At 42.2% G+C, this 21,861-nt stretch overlaps 1 protein-coding gene across 1 annotated transcript in view; it reads left to right on the forward strand.

Moving 5' to 3' along the window:
- The first annotated feature begins 348 nt into the window (after window positions 1-348).
- Window positions 349-21,861, forward strand: part of LOC125451506 (trifunctional nucleotide phosphoesterase protein YfkN-like) — a 55,037-nt gene continuing 33,524 nt past the window's right edge. Inside the window, exons 1-3 of the mRNA XM_059648210.1 lie at window positions 349-479; window positions 9,924-10,075; window positions 15,147-15,730. Of these exons, the coding sequence (XP_059504193.1) occupies window positions 349-479; window positions 9,924-10,075; window positions 15,147-15,730 (867 nt within the window). The remainder of the gene's footprint in view (window positions 480-9,923; window positions 10,076-15,146; window positions 15,731-21,861) is intronic.

Raw genomic sequence — 21,861 nt, forward strand, 5'->3', positions numbered from 1 at the left:
ATTTACATTTCATAGCCTGTAGTGTGCTTGCTGGCATTGAATTTGTTTCTTCGCATTGATCAGATTTAGTTCGATTAACAAAAAAAGTTGAAAGAAAGGTTTATTTTATAGTTAACTGAACCATCATTTACAACTCACATCAACAAAAGATGCCATTTTTCCAAAGTCACGTGCAGCACAAGAAGCAGCCTCTCTGACATACGGATAGGTTCCATGTTGCCACCGCGACGGCTTGGCTTTGTGATTACTACATCACAATGAGGTTGCTGGCTGGCACGTGAATAGGTTCGACGTTGCTATTGCGACGGTCCGGCTGGCGGTTGGTGCTCGTGGTTGTTCAAATCAAAGATGGCGGCGTCGACTGTGAGTGCAGTCGAGGTATCGCCTGAAGGAGCGGCTCCGCTGCTCACGATTCTTCACTTTAATGATGTTTACGAGATCCAGCCGCGTTCAGAGGAGCCTGTGGGAGGCGCGTCCAGGTTACAATCATTCTTTTTACACAATTGCATGGTGTATTAAAACAATGTTGTCCTAATATCCAAGAGCAGTTGTCTGTGAGAGGCATGGTTGGGAATTGATCGAAGAAAGGGGAACACACTATTCTCCATTTTGCCATAGATCTAAAATGCTTGAATGAATGAGAAAAAAACTCAGCAATATTAAAATAATATTGATTCTTCAGTATCATTTTAACTGGGCAAAGTTCACTGGGCAAGTGACAACAATAGTTACGAATCGTTGGTCACACACCGATGTTTGTAACCAGAGTACACGGATTTAACGTCAATGGCAAAAGAACCTGGGGAAATGTTTAATGAGATGGTATGGCCAACATTGAGAGATAGTGAGAACTACAGATGCTGGAGTCAGAGGTAACACGGTGTGTAGCTGGAGGAACACGGCAGGCCAGGCAGCATGAGAGGAGCAGGTAAATTGACGTTTCAGGTCGGGCCCTTCAGAAATTTTCTTAAGAAGGATCCCGACCCAAAACGTCAGCTTTCCTGCTCCTCCGATGCAGCCTGGCCATCTGTCTATCTCCAGCCCCGCACTGTGTTATCTTATGGTCAACGTTACCTTGCCTGAAATGGTATACAGTAGTAAATTTCTAGAGACCTTAATATGTATTTGAAACTAAGATTTTCCCAACTGCTGTTGAAGCTGCGCACAGCTTTCAATATTCCTGGCGTTCCCTCGCAGTTAAGAATCCCTTCTATATTGGTTCCAGATGTCATCTGTTTCCTCAACATGTTTGCAGATAACACTTTCCACTACTTAAAGTTAATTTAATTTAATTTAATTTCACATTAACTTTAATTTTTAGCAACTCCCTCTCCCTGTTTCCTTTGGTATTCATCTCCAGGGCACTACTTCCTGGATGCGACAATGACAAACCCATATTGACATCAGGATCACTGCTGCTTCTGAAGTATGAAACATCCTCCTAATCCTAGCATGTACCAATGGCATGGGGTTCCTGTTTACACTATCAGATGTTCTGCTGCTTTTGCTAGTGCGTTTTATTGCTAATTCAGACATTTGTCTCTGTCCTACTACAAATTTAGTACTCTGCTTCTCATTGACATCTAATGCTATGATTTCTCATAAGAGATAATAGGAACAGCAGGTACTGGAGAATCCGAGATAACAAAGTGTAGAGCTGGATGAAAGAGCAGCCAAGCAGCATCTTAGGAGCACAAAAGCTGATGTTGCAGGCCTGGATCCTTCATCAGAAATGGGGGAGGGGGAAAGGGTGCTGAAATAAATAGGGAGAGAGGGGGAGGTGAATTGAAGATGGAAAGAGAAGAAGATAGGTGGAGAGGAGACAGACAAGTCAAGCGGTGGGGATGGAGCCAGTAGAGGTGAGCGTAGGTGGAGAAGTAGGGAGTGGATAGGTCAGTCCAGAGAGGATGGACAGGTCAAGGGGTGGGATGAGGTTGGTAGGAAGGAAATGGGGGTGCGGCTTGAGGTGGGAGGAGGGGATAGGTGAGAGGAAGAATAGGTTAGGGAGGTGGGGAAGAGCTCGGCTGGTTTTGGGATGCAACGGGGGAGGGGGGATTTTGAAACTTGTGAAATCCGCATTGATACCATTGTGGTGCAGGGTTCCCAAGCGGAATATGAGTTGCTGTTCCTGCAACCTTCGGGTGGCATTGTTGTGGCACTGCAGGAGGCCCAGGTGGACATGACTGTGGAATGGGAGGGGGTGTTGAAATGGTTCGTGACTGGGAGGTGCAGTTGTTTATTGCGAACCGAGCATAGGTGTTCTGCAAAGCGGTCTCCAAGCCTCTGCTTGGTTTCCCCAATGTAGAGGAGGCCATTGGCGAATAGCGGATGCAGTATACCACATTGGCAGATGTGCAGGTGAACATCTTCTTGATGTGGAAAGTCTTCTTGGGGCCTGGGATGGCGGTGAGGGAGGAGGTATGGGGGCAGGTGTAGCACTTTGTTCGGTTGCAGGGGAAAATGTTGGGTGTGGTGGGGTTGGAGTGGAGTGTGGAGTGGACAAGGGAGCCACGGAGAGAGTGGTCCTTCTGGAAAGCAGACACGGGTGGGGAGGGGAAAATATCTTTGGTGGCGTCAGATAGCAGATGGTGGAAGTGCTTGAGGATGATGCCTTGGATCAGGAGGTTGATGGGGTGGTACGTGAGGCCGAGGGGCATTCTCTTTTGGTGGTTATTGCAGGTTCGGGTTATGAGGGATGTTGCCTCCTCGCCACCTATCTTCTCCTCTCTCCATCTTTGATCCGCCTCCCCCTCTCTCCCTATTTATTTCAGCACCCTCTCCCCTTCTCCCATTTCTGATGAAGGGTCTAGGCCCGAAACGTCAGTTTTTGTGCTCCTGAGATGCTGCTTGGCTTGCTGTGTTCATCCAGCTCTGCACTTTGTTATCTATGATTACTCATAAGTTCTGTGGTTCCTGAGTTTCCTAATATTATTTCTCCAGTAAACAGGGCTGCAGTATGTACTATCTATAGGATGTATTGCAGCAATTTGCATAGAACATAAAAACACCACTCAAATCCATGATCCCTGCTACTTAGAAGGCCAGCAGATGTATTGGAATGCGACCACCTCCTGCTTTTGAAATAGATTACTGTTACTGATCAAATTCCACAAATTTGCTGTCTGACAGTAGATGGTGTACTTAGAACTTTCACAGCACAAAAATTGAAGAAGATGACTTTCTGTTGAGGCCTTGCCAACAATGCCATGAGCAAATAGAACAAAAATATTAACTTGGGGAAGTAATGACCAGACACAGTTGCATTCAGTGCAGTGATATAAAAAGACAGCCAGGAGGCAAAGATAAACAAGTGAGGGTGCTTGTTAGTGATTTAAAGTTATTGAATTTAAGATGCTGAACATATATGTCGTAGAGAGGTTTATTGCATGCACTGAACTTTCAGTATAGCTTCAAATGTTACCAAGTGTGTTCTGCTAGCAGAAGATATACTGGATTACTTGAAACCTTTGAATAAGGCTAAACTAAAAGAAGTAGCACATAAATTGAAGGTAGAATTCAAAGCAGATCTGGTAAAGAGGAGATGCTGAAAAGTAGTTATACAATGTTTATATAGGAAAAGTGAAACCTGAAATTTGAAATGTGTGGAATATCAGTTTTCTTGATATCTGAAGGGCTTCAACTTTTCAAGTATTTATGTAGCCATGCTAACTTCTTTTAAAACAGTGTGGGAGAAAGACTTCCTGAGAGTAATGGGATAGTAGGAACTGCTGATTCTGGAGTCAGAGATAACACAGTGTGAAGCTGGAGGAACACTGCAGGCCAGGCAGCATCAGAGGAACAGGAAAGTTGACATTTCGGGTCGGGACCCTTCTTCAGAAATTTCTGAAGAAGAGTCCTGACACAAAACGTCAGCTTTCCTGTTCCTCTGATGCCACTTAGCCTGCAGTGTTCTTACACCTCCACACTGTGTTACCTCAGAGCAAAATGGGTTTTTATTACATTGGAAAGGTTGTACTAGTAAAGAAGGTAAATAGAGTCATAGAGGTATACAGCACTGAAAGAGCCTTTCGGCCCAACTCATCCATGCTGACCTGGTTTCCTAAAATGAACTAGTCTCACGTTCCAACATTTGGCCCGTATCCCTTTACACCTTTCACATCCATATACAATTCAAATATCTTTTAATTGTTGTAATTGATCCTTACTCTTTTACTTCCTCTGGCAGTTTGTTCCATATATTCACCACCCTCTGGGTGAAGAGATGGTCCCTTTTAAATTTTTGCCCTCTTGCCCTAAACCCGTGCCGTCTAGTTTTGGACCTCCCTACTCTGGGGAAATGGCCTTGGCAATTCACCTTATCTGCATCCCTTATTATTTAATAAACCTCTATAAGGTTAACACTCAGCCCCCTATGTTCAAGGGAAAAAAAGTTCCAGCCTCTCTTTAAAACTCTTTAGAGTTCTGAGCAAGGGTCACCAGAGCTGAAACATTAACTCTGTTTTCTTCTTCACAGATGCTGCCAGACCTGTTGAGCTTTTCCAGCTACTTTGATTTTGTTTCTGATTTACAGCATCTACAGTTCTTTTGGTTTTTAACTGAATTAAACTCCATTTGCTTTTCCTTAACCCACTGGCCCAGTTGATCGAGATTCCATTGTACTCTTAGCTAACATTCTTCACAGTCTGCTACACTGCCAATTTTGGTGTCAGCTGCAACCTTACTAACCATGCCTTCTATATTCTAAATCATTTATATAAATGACGAACAGTGGATCTCGCACTAAGCCTTGTTGTAGATGGCTGTAATGGTCTCCTAGAGTAGCAGCAGTGGTAGGAGCAGTTCCTTCTTAGGGGTTGGCAGGAGTGATTTTTTTTTGCTGAAATGGCAGTTCTAGGCAGAGGCAGCAGCAGCAATCTAAGCAGGAAATGGTACCAGTTGCTTCAATGTGGCAGGGCCAGTGTTGGGTTTGAGCCCAGTTTGGACCCAGCTGCTTCAGCAGCAGCTGCGTTGGTGAGATTGGCCCAGTGTGGACTCTTAGTAGCAACAATGTCAATGGAGGTAAGATGGTGCCACAGTTCCAACAGTGGTGGTGTGGCTCCAGGCCATGGCTAGACCCACATACCTGACAGTGTTGGCATTCGGCTACAAGCAATAGTCTTTTTGTCTGTTATTGAAGAAATGTGGTGTGAATTGCTTTTGTGCTGAATAGAAGCCAGTCTTAGGGGACTTGAATGTTTGCAGACTGAGAGATCGACATGTGGCTTTGTTTTCCTGAAGGCGACGACTCATGGAAGTTATGGGGAGTTATCTAGATGTTTCCTTTTCTTCTGGCTGTTTCTTTTATTTGTGCTGTGTTTTTAATCCTGTCTTTTATATACTGAGATGGTGCTGGAGAACAGCAACTTTGTACACTTTCCAGTCTCCTATATTCCTGTACCCAAATAAATGCGATTATAAAATCCAGACCTTAAGTTTGGCTAAGTGTTTGTTTCATGGAGTTCCATGGAGGACTTCACTATGAGCTCTAGTCTTCTCGCACAGTTTTACGCTGCTCTTCTCATCAGTATGCACTTTGATTCTACGGCGCAGTTTGTGATTTCTTGCATTCACCAGGAGTGGAAATCCCAGTGCGTGGATCTTCCATCATTCCCATCACTACAACCACATTTAAAGCCTACTTATGCACCAGGCCAATTGATGCAAACCAGGAATTGCCCTTCATCATTCCACTGTGTGAAGAATAACATAGGAGATAGCTGGTAAGAGGAGAATTGGGTCCAGCTTTGCTGACAGGATGCTGGAGGGCATGGCTGACTGGATGCGGAACAAAAGTGTTCTCATCTTTTCTCAGCAGAGCCAGAGGAGACCACAACACCAGACCTACTAACCTCATCCCGCCTCCTTGATCTGTCCGTGCTCCCCAGACTGACCTATCCACTCCCCACTTCCCCACCTACTCTCCTCTCCACCTATCTTCTCCTCTATCCATCTTCGGCCTGCCTCCCCCTCTCTCCCTATTTATTTCAGAACCCTCTCCCCATCCCCCTCTCTGACGAAGGGCCTAGGCCCAAAACATCAGCTTTTGTGCTCCAGAGATGCTGCTTGGCCTGCTGTGTTCATCCAGCTTCACACTTTGTTGTCTTGAATTCTCCAGCATCTGCAGTTCCCATTATCTCTGACCAGACTGTGCCAGCCTGGTATGAAGTTGACACCTGGGGTCAGCGTGATATCTGCTGTCTGGAGGAAAATTCAGCATCACAGGAAGAAGGTCATTGCATCTCAGTACATGACAATAATAAATCAAATCAAATCAAGACCCCACGCCACAGGTGCCTGATTTTTCATTCACACCGGGATGATGGAGCTATTGTTGAAGCAGGTGGAAAAGGATAGATTGAAGATGTCTGCAAATTCTCCTATCAGATGGTCTACACAAGATCTAAGTGCATGGTCAGGGTCTCTGCCTGGACCAGTGGCTTTCTGTGGGTTCACCTTCAGGAAAGCTGATCTGACGTCTGCAGCAGTGAATGTGGGTACAGGTGCACCTGATGCCTTCAGGGTAGGTGACATCATTTCGGTCACCTTCTGCTCAAAACGTGTGTAGAATGCTTTGAGTTCATCAGGGAGGGATGCATTGTTGCCAGTGATTCTACTTCATTTCACTTTGTAGCCTGTAATATTGTGTAAGCCTTGCCACTGTCAATATGTAGTTAGTTTGGACACTGTAATTTAATCTGATATTGTCTCTTGTCACCCGTGACAGTTTTGCGAAGATCATACTGTATTTCCTGTATTGATCAGGGTCATCTGACTTGAATACCTCGGACCTGGATGGTAGTGGCATACTTATTTAGGTTGGCTGCTGAGTTTTTGAATATGGAGCAGTCCTCTGACTCTAAGCAGTCACATAGAAGCTCGTCTGTCACCTCAGACTGGCAATGTACGGCTTTCTGTACTGACCTGCTGTGCTGTGTAAGGGTAAAGCACATGTTGAGGTACCATACAACTGCTCGCTCTGTTACTGCACCGACCTCTTACCAAGGCTCATGGCTTACCCCAGTTATAAAAATCGACGGAACTGTGAAAATAATAACTTTTTCACCTTGTGGTCTGGCCTTTTTGATTTTTAGAATTTTATTTACCCTGTCTGTATTCTTTTTTGCAGCCATAGTGTATGTTAAACCAGTTGTCAGTTGTGATCGAATATGTTTTTGGCATTTTGAAAGGGTATGAATTAAATTGGATAAATGAGAAGAAATTTATTTTCACTGGTCTTGTTAAATTCGTATGCTACAAGCAATAGTCTTTTTGTCTGTTATTGAAGAAGCATGGTGTGAATCGCTCTTGTGCTGAATAGAAGCCGGTAATATTTGTCATTTTGGTAGCCTTATTGTGATTTTATACATTTCGTGACGATTTGTACAACACTGCGGCACAATTAATGGCACTTTCTTTTAAGTCATAACATGTGCAGCATCCTTTCTCAATATCTTTACACTCACCTCCTGCCCCCACATGCTCTCTGTGTTTCTCTCTCACTCGGGACATCTCACCTCCACCTGCACCATCAATAATAGCTCTACCTCCCACTTTGATCTTGTACAATCCCTGCATTTGTCTCATTCCAGGTGACGACAGTCTACAATAGGGCAGAGAGGGAAAAGACTTCTAAATTGGGTGACTGGCGGACATCTGCTGTCACTCCCTTCGAGGAGAGAAACTTTTTGTTGGAATGAGAGGAACTTGATTACTAATGGAGGTCTTGTTATCACCATATCTCAGCAATCAAATAAGATTCAGTGCTGCTTGTTAGAAATACTACGAATGCATTCTTACCATACACAAGTTTTCAGTCCTGTTGTGAAACTCATTCTCTCTCTTGCTTTCTGGAAGTGAGGTGACACCCACATAGCCTCTGTCCTGAAGCTTCTCCAATTGATGAAGAAAATACTAATCCCTCAGGCAAAGCACTCGCATGGCCTTCTCCTACCAGCTCCAATGCCGACATCTGTCATTAGACTTGGAAGCATGTTCTGGTGAGTGCGTCACTGACACATTTCTGCATATGATTAGAGAAATAATATCCCAGGCATCGGCATTTGGACTGCTGTAGCCTAGGCACTTGCTTGTTCCCAGGCGAAGGAGAACTCCATAATGTAGTTCATTAATAACTGAATTAAAACGTACAGCAAGCCAAAGGAACAATAAACAGGTTTGTCCGAGATACTCATTAAACTGGATCAAACGTTGGATAAGTCCACTGAGGCCATCGATGTGGCCCTAGCTTAAACCTTCACATCCATACTGTCTGTGACCGTCAACCCTGTGGAAGTTCAAGCCAGCGAGGGTGATTCTGCATCTGGTCAGGAAGCTTAGTATCAGAGATAATAAGAACTGCAGATGCTGAAGAATCTGAGATAACAAGGTGTAGAGCTGGATGAACACAGCAGGCCAATCAGCTTCATGGGAGTAGGAAGGCTCATCTTTTCGGGCCTGGACCCTTCATGTCTGTTATAAATGCTTTCAAAGACTTTGAGGCTAACAGATTGTACTGGAGGGCACTTCCTTCCAATCCGGCCATGGACCCAGTGGAAGGGTAAGTAAAGTGAAAACCTCCTTAGATCATGTGTGTGTCATAGCTGACACTTCGTTGTAAGTAGAATCTCGCTTTTGTGACATTTGTTTCACTTTACATCACCTGTCTAATCGACTATCATTTTAGCTGTAACTAAATAAGGATTGTTTGGTATGATATGGTAAGAAAGACAGCTAGGATTCGGATAGAAAAACACTGAATGAAACATGGTGAGACTGACATTTAACCAAAAGAAACAAAAGATTTGACCCGATGAGGTGATGTGATTTTCTGATGTACGTTTGAGTTAATGATGGAAGCACATTCATAATTAACATTCAAAAGGGAATTATATAAATTCTTGAAGATAAATAATTTACAGTTATGAAGAAAGAGTGGAATGTAACTAATTGGAAAGTTCCTCCAACAGCTGGCAAAGGGTTGAATAATTTCCTTTACTGAATCATGCTGTGATTCTATGACAAGTCACTCTTTTTTGCTCTAGATAAGCATATTGAACAAGATCTTTTATTGGCATTTTATGTTGTTCTTCTAGTGCCAAATCTGAGTTTCTGCCCCCTTGCTCTGAGGGTTAGGAGAGGGCAATGTAGCTTCAGATTGGTCAGAACACAGGCCCCAGATTTTCATATATGCGCTTCCAGTGTCTGCACACTGCAGCAGGAATATTGGATCCTTCTACGATTGAATATTATTTGCCTTAAGAACTTTTTTTATTGAAATGAGTAGTTTATTTAATGTTTGATGTCTTTGGTAAAGTATTGGACAGAGGATTTTGAAATAACAGGTGTGATATTGCATCATTTATAGTTACAATTATTAGAGTTACACATTGTACACTGTCTCTGGATAAAGAAATGAACACTGGGATTAGAATTTTCTGCATTTAGACTATTGTGAAACTTTGGAATCCTCTACTCTGTTGTGGATGCTCTGTCATAGAACATATTTTAAGCTTTTTATATTTATTCTTCCAGGAAACCTAGGGATGTGAAGATGGGTGGTAAAGTGGAGTTGAAACAGGAGATCACTACTGAATGGTGGATCAGGCTGAATGGGGCATTTGGTTTACTGTTATTGGTATTTCTTGTGTTCTAAATCTGAATTCAGCAGACAGAAAACAAGTTTACTTCAAACCATCTTTTAGCATTTTATTACATTAATTATCTGTTTGTACAAACTTAGGTGGCTGTGACAAGAAATAATTGTCGAACTGTTTCAAACGTTAAATGTTTGAAAATACTGATGTATTGAAAGCAGATATTTCATCCTACTAATTGGATGTGCATAGCTTTATGTATGTGTAACTTTAAAATATTTCCTCATTTTTGCTTGAATTTTATTTATTTCACAAATAATCTTTTAACAGATTTGCTACTGCATTAAAACAGTATAAAGCACTTAATCCCCTGATCCTTTTTAGTGGTGACTGTTTAAATCCTTCACTCTTAAGTACAACCACGAAAGGTCGGCACATGATACCAATTCTTAATGCTTTTGGAGTACAGTGTGCAGTATTTGGTGAGTAAATTTTAAATTTCACACACAGTTAATTACTTTATTGTTTTCATATTATCGTTCTTCAACCAGTTGTACTATTAAATTATTCAGAACTCTGATCCTGTGATTTTTTTTTACATGAACAGTCAATAGTTTTATTTATTCTTTTCCTTTTTCCACTAGTTGGTGTAGTTTTGACCAGGCCGGATTGCAGGTATCATGAATAAAATACGATGGAGTAGTAAGTTCACAGGAATGTGATGGTATCAAATAGTTGAATGAGAACTTGAGGCCTAAAAGGAGAAAAATTCCACGTGAACAGAGTTGAATGTTAGACTACATGAAACTAAGATATAGGAGCAGAATTAGGCCATTCGATCATGGCTGATATGTTTCTCAGCCCCGTTCTCCTGCCTTCTTCCCATAAGCATTGATCTTCTTACTAATCAAGAACTGTCTCTGGCTTAAATACACTCAATGACTTGGCCTCCACAACCTCTGCAGATTAACCACACCCTGGCTGGAGAAATTCCTCCTCATCTCAGTTGTAAAGAATCATCTCTTCACTCTAAGGTAGTGGAAACACCTTCTCCTTGTCCATTCTATCCAGACCTGTTGGTATTCTGTAAGTTTTAATGAGATTTCCCCCCTCATTCTTCGAAACCCTGTTGAATACTGATCCAGGGTCCTCAACCACTCCTCATAACGACAAGCCCTTCATCACCAGGATCGTTGTTGTAAACCTCCTCCGGAGCCCTTCCAATGACAGCAATCCTCCCTTAAATATGGGACCCAAAACTACTCTCAATATTCCAAATGCAGTCTGACCAGGGCCTTTGACGTTCTTAGAAATACGTAAGACTTTGGTGTGAATATGTTCGTGTAGTTATTAATGTGTACCTGTCAGCCTATGCTTGGTGAACGTGTTTGTGTAATTATCAGTTTTTGTTAAGTCAATATATGAGCTTAGTTATCAGTAAATAGGTGGGTTACCAATCTGTCCCTGTCCGTTTATGCTATTTGAAACCAGGACTGTTAGGATCAATCATTCTGCTCTGCGAATGAGCGACTTCACCCATCAATCTCCGCCTGTCAGTTTCTGGTTTTGAATATGCAAAGATGTGCAGGCTAGGAGGTTTGGCCGTGCTAAATTGCCCATTGTGTTCAGGGATGTGTAAATTAGGTGGGTTATGGGGGAATGGGCTGGGTGGGATGCTTTAAGTGTCGGTGTGGACTTGTTGGGCCGAAGGGCCAGTTTCTGCACTGTAGGGATTCTGTGATTCTATGATTCTACTTTATCTCTGCTCTTGTATTTCTGACCACTTGAAATGAATGCTAACATTGCATTTGACTTTCTAACTGCCGTCTGAGCCAGCATAGTAACGTTAAGAGAATCCTGAACTAGGGTTCCCATGTCTCTTTGTGTCTCTGATCTTCAAAGCTTTTTCTGATTTTGAAAATAGCCTAAATTTCAATTCTTCCTAGCAAATGCATAACCTCACACTTTTCCACATTGTGTTCCATCTTGTCAAATCTTGTAGCTTGTTCAAGTCCTTCTGCAGCCTCTCTGCTTCCTTGACACCACCTATTACTCCACCTATCTTGTGTCCCCTGAAAACTTAGTAACAACTCCCTCAGTTCTTTTATGCAGACATATGATGTGAATAGTTATGGTCCCAACATGGACCTCTGCAGAACTCGTCTAATCAGTGACTGCCTTCCCAAAAAAGACACGTTTTTCCATACTCAATGCCCTCCGCTAGTCAGCTAATCCTCTATCCATACTGTACCTTGCGCCTAATGACATGGATGGGCTCTTATTGTGTGGGACCTTGTCAAAATGCTGCTTGAATTCCAAATGGATCATATCCATGGCTTGCCTTTGTCTAACCTGCTCGTTACGTCCTCAAGGAATTCTCAGGGAGTTGTCAGGCACGACGTCCCCTTGATGAAACTGTGCTGACTCAACCCCATTTGAATGTATACTTCCAAGTACTCTTCAATCTAATCCTTAATAATTGATCCTTAAATTCTTACCAACGACCAAGTTGAGGCTAATTGGCCTATCGTTTCCTGTCTTCTGCCTCCAGCCTTTTTTAATCAGCGGTGTCACATTAGCCATTTTTCAGTCCTCTGGGACCCTCCCTGACTCCAATACTTTCTGAAAGATCACCACCAATCACCACCTCTACAACCTCTTCAACTATCTCCTTCAGAACTCTCGGGTGTAGTCCATCTGGTCTGGGTGATTTATCCACCTTTGGACCTTTTCAGCTTCCCCTGAACCACCACCTTCGTGATGGCCACTACACTCACTCCTGCCCCCAGGCTGAATTGAAGTTCTGGTATGCTGCTGGTATCTTTTATTGTGAAAACTGATGCAAAGTACCCATTCAGCTCCTCTGTTCTTTGTTTGTTCCCAATGCTATTTCTCCAGCCTTATTTCTCGTTCAATGTCCACTTCTGCCTATCTTACCTTTTTATATATTTTAAAAACTATTACAATCTTATTTTATATTACTAGCTAGCTTACTTTCAAATTTAATCTTCTCCCCCTTATTGCTTTTTAAGTTATCCTCTGCTAGTTCCTAAAGGCTTCACAATCTTCTGGCTTTCTATTAATCTTCAACACATTGTGTGCCTATTCTTTTGCTTTAATGCTGTCCCTGACTTTCCTTGTCAGCCATAGTTGTCTCATCCTTCCCTAAATTTCTTCTTCCTTGGGATGAATTTCTTCTGTGCTCCCTAAATTACCCTAGAAACGCCTGCCATTTCTGTCCACCACCTTCCCTGCTAGGGTCTCCAATCAGCTCTGGCCAGCACCTCCCGTGTGTTTCTTTACTCAGTTGTAATGAGTTGCCTCTGATTCAAGCTTCTCCCCCACAATTTCATCATACTATGGTCACTGCCCTCTGGGGGTTCCTTTCCTTTAAACTCCTTAATCAATTCTGCCTTGTTACACATCACCCAATCCAGAATTCCCTACTTGCCTAGTTGGTTCTACCATGAGCTGCTCCAAAAAAATTTAGACCTTCCACAAATTCCTTTTCTTGAGATCTGCCACCAATCTGATTTTTCCGGTTCATCTGCATATTGAAATTCCCCACAAATATTGTAATAGTGCCTTTTTACATGTCGATTCTATCTCCTGATTTATTTTCCTGCCCACTTCCTGACTACTGATTTAAAGGCATATAGTCAACTTCCATCAAGGTATTTTCCTTTTGTTGTTCCTTAACTCCATCTGCAAAGATTCTCTGTCTTCTGACTATATATCACTTAGTCATTGACTTAAACAGCATGGAAATAGTCCCTTCAGTCCAACTCATCCATGCCAACTACATATCCTAAACTGATCTAGTCCCATTTGCTGGCATTTGGCCCATATCCCTGTAAGCCCTTCCTATTCATGTACCCATCCAGATGCCTTTTAACTGTTGTAATTGTACCCTCCTCCACCTCCTCTGGCAGATCGTTCCATTCACATTTTCCTCACTCACCTTAAACCTATGCCCTCTAGTTTTGGACTCCTCCACCCTGGGGTTAAAACACCTTGGCTATTCACCCTACCCATGCCCCTAGTGATTTTATAAACCTTTGTAAGGTTGACCCTCACCCTCCAAAGCCCCAGAGGAGAAAAAAACACTCACTTCCTGCTATTGATTTGATTTCATTTCTTCCTAACAAGGCAAACTTCCCCCTCACCTCCCCCCCCACCCCACCACCTCAAACCAATGTACCTGTTCTTTCAGTAGGTCACGTATCATTGGATATTGAATCCCCAGCCCTGATCCCCTTGCAGCCCTCACCTATACCCACAACATCAGACCTGGCAATTTCAATCTATGCTACAAGCTCATATACCTTGTTTCATGTACTGCGTGCATTTATGTATTGTAATATGACTTTGCTTTTATTCAGGCCATTAACAAAGGGATAATTGTTGTGATGAAATTATTTTCCCACATCCATCTAATCAGCAAATATTTCTTTTGACCCTATTCTTTGTGTCCTATCTCTAAATCAATTATTTAGTCATGTAACAAAATTATCTTAAATTCTGCATTTTTTAAATGTTCTTAATTTCTCCATTGAGTGGATTTTTCTGAAACATGCTTTGGGGTTATACCATGTTTTTCTTTGACATTTATAACTTTCCCCAGGGTTATAGAAGTTTGAGTTTTATAAGCAGTTGCCAATCTATATCCTGTGATTGAAATGAGGATTGGTATATTTATAGCACTTTCCACTGCAAGCACCTCAGTGCTTAAAAGGACAGGCAAACACTTATGCAGCAGCATTCCAGCACTATTACTTTGCTCCATGGTTATTGTATGAGTTTCATTGTCAGAAATGTCCATTTGAAATATGTCATTGACAACTGAAGGCAATTAGGTGGGCTGACCATTTTAAATAGAGCAATTGATAACTTTTAATTTGTAGTGATGGCCATTTTATCATCCACAAACACAATCATTCTGGTTTCTCATGCCAAGCAGTGCCACCAACAGTTCTGATTACGGCTATTTTAGAAAATCCTTAGGAAAGGAAAATATGGGGACAAACCAATTTAAAATTTGTTGATAGAGATAATGAGAACTGCAGATGCTGGAGAATTCCAAGATAATAAAATGTGAGGCTGGATGAACACAGCAGGCCAAGCAGCATCTCAGGAGCACAAAAGCTGACGTTTCGGGCCTAGACCCCGCTCTGATGAAGGGTCTAGGCCCGAAACGTCAGCTTTTGTGCTCCTGAGATGCTGCTTGGCCTGCTGTGTTCATCCAGCCTCACATTTTATTATCTTAAAATTTGTTGATAATCAGTTTGAAGCAGACAAAGTAAATTTTAATCTATTTAAAATTGGTAGCCTTTAACTTCTGATTGTTTTTTTGAAGTTAACCTCTATAAATTTTCTTCAGAGTAATAACTATTGCCAATTACATTTTCTATTTGCCTTACATATTATGAATAATGAGAGGAACTATATGCAAGATTTTATAAGTTACCCTCTCTTCATTATCGAATCTAATGCTGTTTTGATAAATCTGAGTATCTAACAATTTCAGCAACCATCAGTATATTTTGCTTACAGGAAATCATGAATTTGACTTTGGAGTTGACCTGCTGGAGGACATTATATCAGAGATGAATTTCCCTTGGTTGCTCAGCAATGTCTATGATTTATTTACTTCTGAGCCACTAGGGCATGGCATTCAAAGCAAAATAATAGAATGGAATGGTGTAAAAATTGGCCTAATGGGCTTAGTGGAGGAAGAATGGATTGATACTTTGGCTACTATTGACAAGTCAAGTGTGAACTTTATCGATTATGTCATTGTTGCTGACCAACTTTCTCAAGAACTTCGAGCCAAAGGTGCAGAACTTCTAATTGCTTTGACGCACATGAAATGGAGTAATGATATAAGACTTGCAAGGAGTGCTGATGGATTGAACCTGATTTTAGGAGGCCATGATCATGACTATGGCACCAAAGAAGTTAATGGCACTCTCATTATCAAAAGTGGATCAGATTTTCGAAGTCTAAGTAAAGTTGATATTACAAAAACTGGTGAGAATAATTACCAATGTACCATTCAGAAGATAGAAATTACAAAAGAATTGGAGGAAGACACCTTTGTGAACAACATTGTCCAAGAGTTCACTTTTAATCTGGAGGTATGTTAGCCAGTGTAATTATCGTATGATCCACTTCCATCTATTTATGAGAATATTGAAGAAGCTTGCTGGAATGTAGTTTGTCATTGTGCTGACATACATATGTTACAACTGTCTTTAGTGTTCAGATAATGGATCAATGTTAGTTAATGATAGAAAATACTCTAGCGCAAAACACCTTACATGCTAAGCTACAAAGTAAAAGAAGTATTTTATTAGCAAAATTGAAAACTATTTCTTTAAAAAATTTCCCCTTTGATTTTTCAAAATTTGGCATTATCCAATGAAAGCATTAAAGTATTACAGAAATATTTGAAGGATAGGAATTTGTTTGATGGGAAACAAAACTTTAATTCTGGTTTGCTTGCATTGTGGAAAGTTTAGAATGGGTGGCATGTACTCTTGAAGTCAGCGTTAGGAGCATTGATTCTTCAAAGATTTCTGCAGATTTACATAAGCGCATTAAAAAACTTGTATAAAGTGCACATTGGTGTTAAATTTTGTTAGGGTGAAACATTTGCTTCTGTATGTACTTAGAATGATCCATAAAACTGGGGCAAACTCCACTGCATCCCATCCTTCATCCTAATGCTGAGAATGGAGTGGAGTGGAGACTGCATGCTATGAGTATGGCTGGGCGCAAAGCCCACTCCTGTACACTGGCACTGTACTGCCGCTTCATAAGAATTAGCAAAACCAAAAATATCCCTCCATCTCACACCACTCCCCCACCCACCCCTTGCCACCTCAAACACTATATCTACCCTGTGCCCCTCTACCTAACCCACATCAACCATGGAGTTGATGTCTTCTGTGCCTGTCAATGACTCCCCATGTTCTTTCATACCCCTTAATGCACCCTATTTGCCTCTGTCTCCATCCTAGACCTTCTTCGAAACTATGCTTACCTGTACTTGTATTCCCACTACCCAGTCCCTTTGTGGGTCCAAAGCCAACTTTCCCTTCCACCATTGTGCCACTCTATCATGCTGACATAAAATAATGCCATCATTTTCTAAAAACAAAACTCTAATTGGCAAAAACAAATCAATATGTTGGCATCTCGTGAGCTAATCTCTTATGAAAATAGTTCCAATGGGTTTATGCACTCTTTGGGCAAATTCATGTATACTTTTAATAATCTGAAAGGGCACCTAGCCCCAGGAAGAGAAGATGCCGCTACCACTCTGCACTTCAAAGGTACACTGTCTATCCAAAATAACTTCATTAAAACGATGGCCACCTAGAGATTATATACAGACTAAGAAATGATAGCAGTTATACATTGCTCTTCGCACTCCAGGTTTCAAACAGCAGCATTATCAAAATGGACTTTGAAAGGACATAATTGATCATTTAAATAGTTAGCTGTGCGAATTGCACACATTAAGCTGGTGTTGTGCTAACCCTGTTCCCGCGAAAATCTGAAATGATAGTTTCAGAGCAGGACAATACTTGGCGCCTTTCACAGTGCTAGATTGGGTTTATTTTTCAGCAAGACGTTGGGCTTGTGAATTTGAATTTTAACCTTATTTATTTTATACCTTCGGACCTTATGGACAACGTTTCTTATCTATGTTTGCCTTGGCTTGGAAAATTAATAAGATTCAGGTAGACAAAGTGAGTGTGCTGAGAGCGAGGGTGCTGGTTCTTAGACATGCAATAGATTTCTTTTTCCAATATCAGGAACTTAGTTTTCCTTTTAATTTTGCAGTAGAAACAACACTGTTTTGTTTTATAGAATCATAGACATTACAGTACAGAAGAAGTCTGTTCGACCCATCATGTTTGTACTGGCTGCTGAAAGGTTCCCAGCTAGTCCCATTCTTCAGCCCTATATCCATAGTCCTCTAAATTAATCACTTTTAAATCTACATAGAGTTCTTTTTTTTGTAAACCTCCAATGGAATCCATCTCCACCACTCTCCCAGGCATTTTAAATCCTAACTTAATCTTACTCCCAGCTCTCTTGCTGACAATCTTTAAATTGACTCACAGTTACTGACATACTAATGAGTGGAAACAGAATATCCTCCTTTACCCTGTCAAAATTGTTCAGAATTTTGAACCCTTCAGTCAGGTTACTTTTTAATCTTCTCTGTTCCAAGAAGAATCAGCCAGATTTCTGTAATCTTTCCTTGTATCTAAAATCCCTTGCTCGTGGTATCATTCTAGTACATCTCCTTTGCAATTTCTCCAGGGCTTTCACATCTTTCTTTAAATAAGGGAGGAAGCTGATGTGCTGAAAATTTTGTCAAACATCAAGATTGACAAGTCGCCAGGCCCGGAACAGATTTGTCCTCGGCTGCTTTGGGAAGCGAGAAATGCAATTGCTTCGCCACTTGTGAAGATCTTTGCATCCTCGCTCTCCACTGGAGTCGTACCTGAGGACTGGAGAGAGGCAAATGTAATTCCTCTCTTCAAGAAAGGAAATAGGGAAATCCCCGGCAATTACAAACCAGTAAGTCTCACGTCTGTCGTCTGCAAGGTGTTAGAAAGGATTCTGAGGGATAGGATTTATGACCATCTGGAGGAGCATGGCTTGATCAAATACAGTCAACACGGCTTTGTGAGGGGTAGGTAATGCCTCACAAACCTTATCGAGTTCTTTGAGGATGTGACTAGAAAAGTTGATGAGGGTCGAGCTGTGTATGTGGTGTATATGGACTTCAGCAAGGCATTTGATAAGGTTCCCCATGGTAGGCTCATTCAGAAGGTCAGGAGGAATGGGATACAGGGGAACTTAGCTGCTTGGATACAGAATTGGCTGGCCAACAGAAGACAGCGAGTGGTAGTAGAAGGAAAATATTCTGCCTGGAAGTCAGTGGTGAGTGGGGTTCCACAGGGCTCTGTCCTTGGGCCTCTACTGTTTGTAATTTTTATTAATGACTTGGATGAGGGGATTGAAGGATGGGTCAGCAAGTTTGCAGACGACACAAAGGTCGGAGGTGTCGTTGACAGTATAGAGGGCTGTTGTAGGCTGCAGCGGGACATTGACAGGATGCAGAGATGGGCTGAGAGGTGGCAGATGGAGTTCAACCTGGATAAATGCGAGGTGATGCATTTTGGAAGGTCGAATTTGAAAGCTGAGTACAGGATTAAGGATAGGATTCTTGGCAGTGTGGAGGAACAGAGGGACCTTCGCGTGCAGATACATAGATCCCTTAAAATGGCCACCCAAATGGACAGGGTTGTTAAGAAAGCATATGGTGTTTTGGCTTTCATTAACAGGGAGATTGAGTTTAAGAGTCGTGAGATTTTGTTGCAGCTCTATAAAGTTTTGGTTAGACCGCACTTGGAATACTGCGTCCAGTTCTGGTCGCCGTATTATAGGAAAGATGTGGATGCTTTGGAGAGGGTTCAGAGGAGGTTTACCAGGATGCTGCCTGGACTGGAGGGCTTATCTTATGAAGAGAGGTTGACTGAGCTTGGTCTCTTTTCATTGGAGAAAAGGAGGAGGAGAGGGGACCTAATTGAGGTATACAAGATAATGAGAGGCATAGATAGAGTTGATAGCCAGAGACTATTTCCCAGGGCAGAAATGGCTAGCACGAGGGGTCATAGTTTTAAGCTGGTTGGTGGAAAGTATAGAGGGGATGTCAGAGGCAGGTTCTTTACACAGAGAGTTGTGAGAGCATGGAATGCGTTGCCAGCAGCAGTTGTGGAAGCAAGGTCATTGGGGTCATTTAAGAGACTGCTGGACATGCATATGGTCACAGAAATTTGAGGGTGCATACATGAGGATCAATGGTCGGCACAACATTGTGGGCTGAAGGGCCTGTTCTGTGCTGTACTGTTCTATGTTCTATGTTCTATAAGATGCCCAGAACTGAACACAGTACTCCAAATATGGCCCAAGGAATGATTTGTAGAGTGTTGCATTACTTCCTATACATTTATATTCTATGCCTCTACTTATAAAAACTATAAACCTTCTTAACAATTGTGTCATCTTACTAGAGTTATGCCAGAGATAGTGGAAACTGCAGTTGCTGGAGAATCTGAGATAACAAAGTGTGGAGCTGGATGAACACAGTAGGCCAAGCAGCATGTTAGGGGCACAAAAGCTGATGTTTTGGGCCTAAACCCTTCATCAGAAAGGGAGGAGGGGGAGACGGTTCTGAAATAAATAGGGAGAGAGGGGGAGGCAGATCGAAGATGGATAGAGGAGAAGGTAGGTGGAGAGGAGACAGACAAGTTAAAGCGGCGGGGATGGAGCCAGTAGAGGTGAGTTTAGGTGGGGAGGTAGGGAGGGGATAGGTCAGTCCGGGAAGGACGGACAGGTCAAAGGGGCGGGATGAGGTTAGTAGGAAGGAAATTATGTATTTGGTCGCCCTGCTCCTGAACTCTCCATAACGTTGTACCATTAAGTCTGAATTGTCTCCCCATGTATTTTTGTAGAAGAAACATGATGTCACATTTCTCTGCATTGAAATTCATCTGCCAGCTGTCTGCCCATTTGGCCAACTTGTCAGTGTTCTTTTGAAGCCACTCTGCACCATCTTCACAAGTCACTATTTTCCTGTGCTAAGTATCAGCTGCAAATTTAGAGATTTGCCTTCAACAATCATCTCCAAATCATTTTATATAAATGAGATAAAGCAAGAATCCCAACATTGGTTCCTGGGGAATTCCATTTTCAACTTGTGTCCAGTCTGAGAAATGCCCATTTATACCTACCCTCTGTTTACCATCTTTTAGCCAACTTGGCATCCAAGCTGTCAAGAACCCATGGAATCTTAAACGTTTCTGATTTACCACGTGGAACTGTGTCAAATGCTTTCAGGAAGTGTAAATGTGCAATGTCCCTAGCACTCGTGGCCTTGGTTCAAACATGGACAAAAGAGCTGAATTTCAGAGGTGAGGTGAGAGTGACAGTGCTTGAAGTCAAAGCTGCATTTGACTGTGGCATCGAGGAAGCCTAGCAAATCTGGAATCAATGGGTATCAGGGGCAAACTGTCTGCTGGTTCGAGTGATTCTGGGCACATCGGAAAATGGTCGTGGTTGTCAAAGGTCAGTCATTTCAGCTCCAGGAGTTCCTCAGGGTAGTGTCCCAGGCCAAACCATCTTCAGCTTCTTATTCAGTGACTTCCCTACATAATAAGGTCAGAAGTAGGGATGTTTGCTGATGATTGCAGCGTGTTCAGCGCCATTTGCGATTCCTCAAGATTCCTTTGTTATCTCGGAATCTCCAGCATCTGCAGTTCCCATTATCTCTCATAATCTACAAGGCACAAGTTAAGAATATGGTGGAATACTTCCCCCATGCCTGGATGTGTGGCACTCCAACAATGTAAGAAACTTGACACCATCCAAGACGATGCAGTTTGCTTGATTGGCGCCACGTCCACAAACGTCCAATTTCTCCACCACTGACACACCCTAGCAGCAGTGTACTATCTACAAGATGCCCAGAAGAAATCCACAAATGATCCTTAGACAGTATCTTCCAAATCCACTATCACTTCCATTGAGAAGTACAAAGGCAGCATATGCATGGGAACACCACCACCTGCAAGTTCCCCTCTGAGCTACTCACCACCCTTACTTGGAAATATATTGCTTTTCTTCATTTTCACTGGATCAAAATCCTGGAATTCCCTTCATAAAGGCATTGTAGGTCAGCCTATAGCACCTGGTAGCTCATAACCACCTCCTTATGGGCAACTAGGGGTGGGCAATTAAAATGCTGGCCAGTCAGCGATATTCATGTCCCTCCAGTGAGGGAAAGAAAAACTACCCTCTCCCACTGCCTATGTCACCACATCAAAGAATCCAAATAAATTTGTCAGATATAGCCTACCTTTGACCAAGCCATGTTGATTCTCAAGTATTCATTTGTTTTAGTCACAAGTGTATGTTTGTTTTAACCTGTATTGTGACCTGCATTAATTTTGCCAATATTAACATCAAGCTTAACAGATCTTTAGTTTCCTGGGTTATCCTTTGCCACTTTCTTGAACAACAGTGTCACATTTGTAATCCTGCAGTCCTCTGGACAGATCCTTTGTTCAGAGATACCTGGAAACTTTCTGCCAACAGCCCTGAATTTGCTTCTTTACCTCTCTCAGCAATTGAGAATGCATCCCATCCAGGTCTGGTGACTTCTATGTGGAGTGCTACCAGCCTT

The sequence above is a fragment of the Stegostoma tigrinum genome, chromosome 1, assembly GCF_030684315.1.
Source record: "Stegostoma tigrinum isolate sSteTig4 chromosome 1, sSteTig4.hap1, whole genome shotgun sequence".
Classification (NCBI taxonomy): Eukaryota; Metazoa; Chordata; class Chondrichthyes; order Orectolobiformes; family Stegostomatidae; genus Stegostoma; species Stegostoma tigrinum.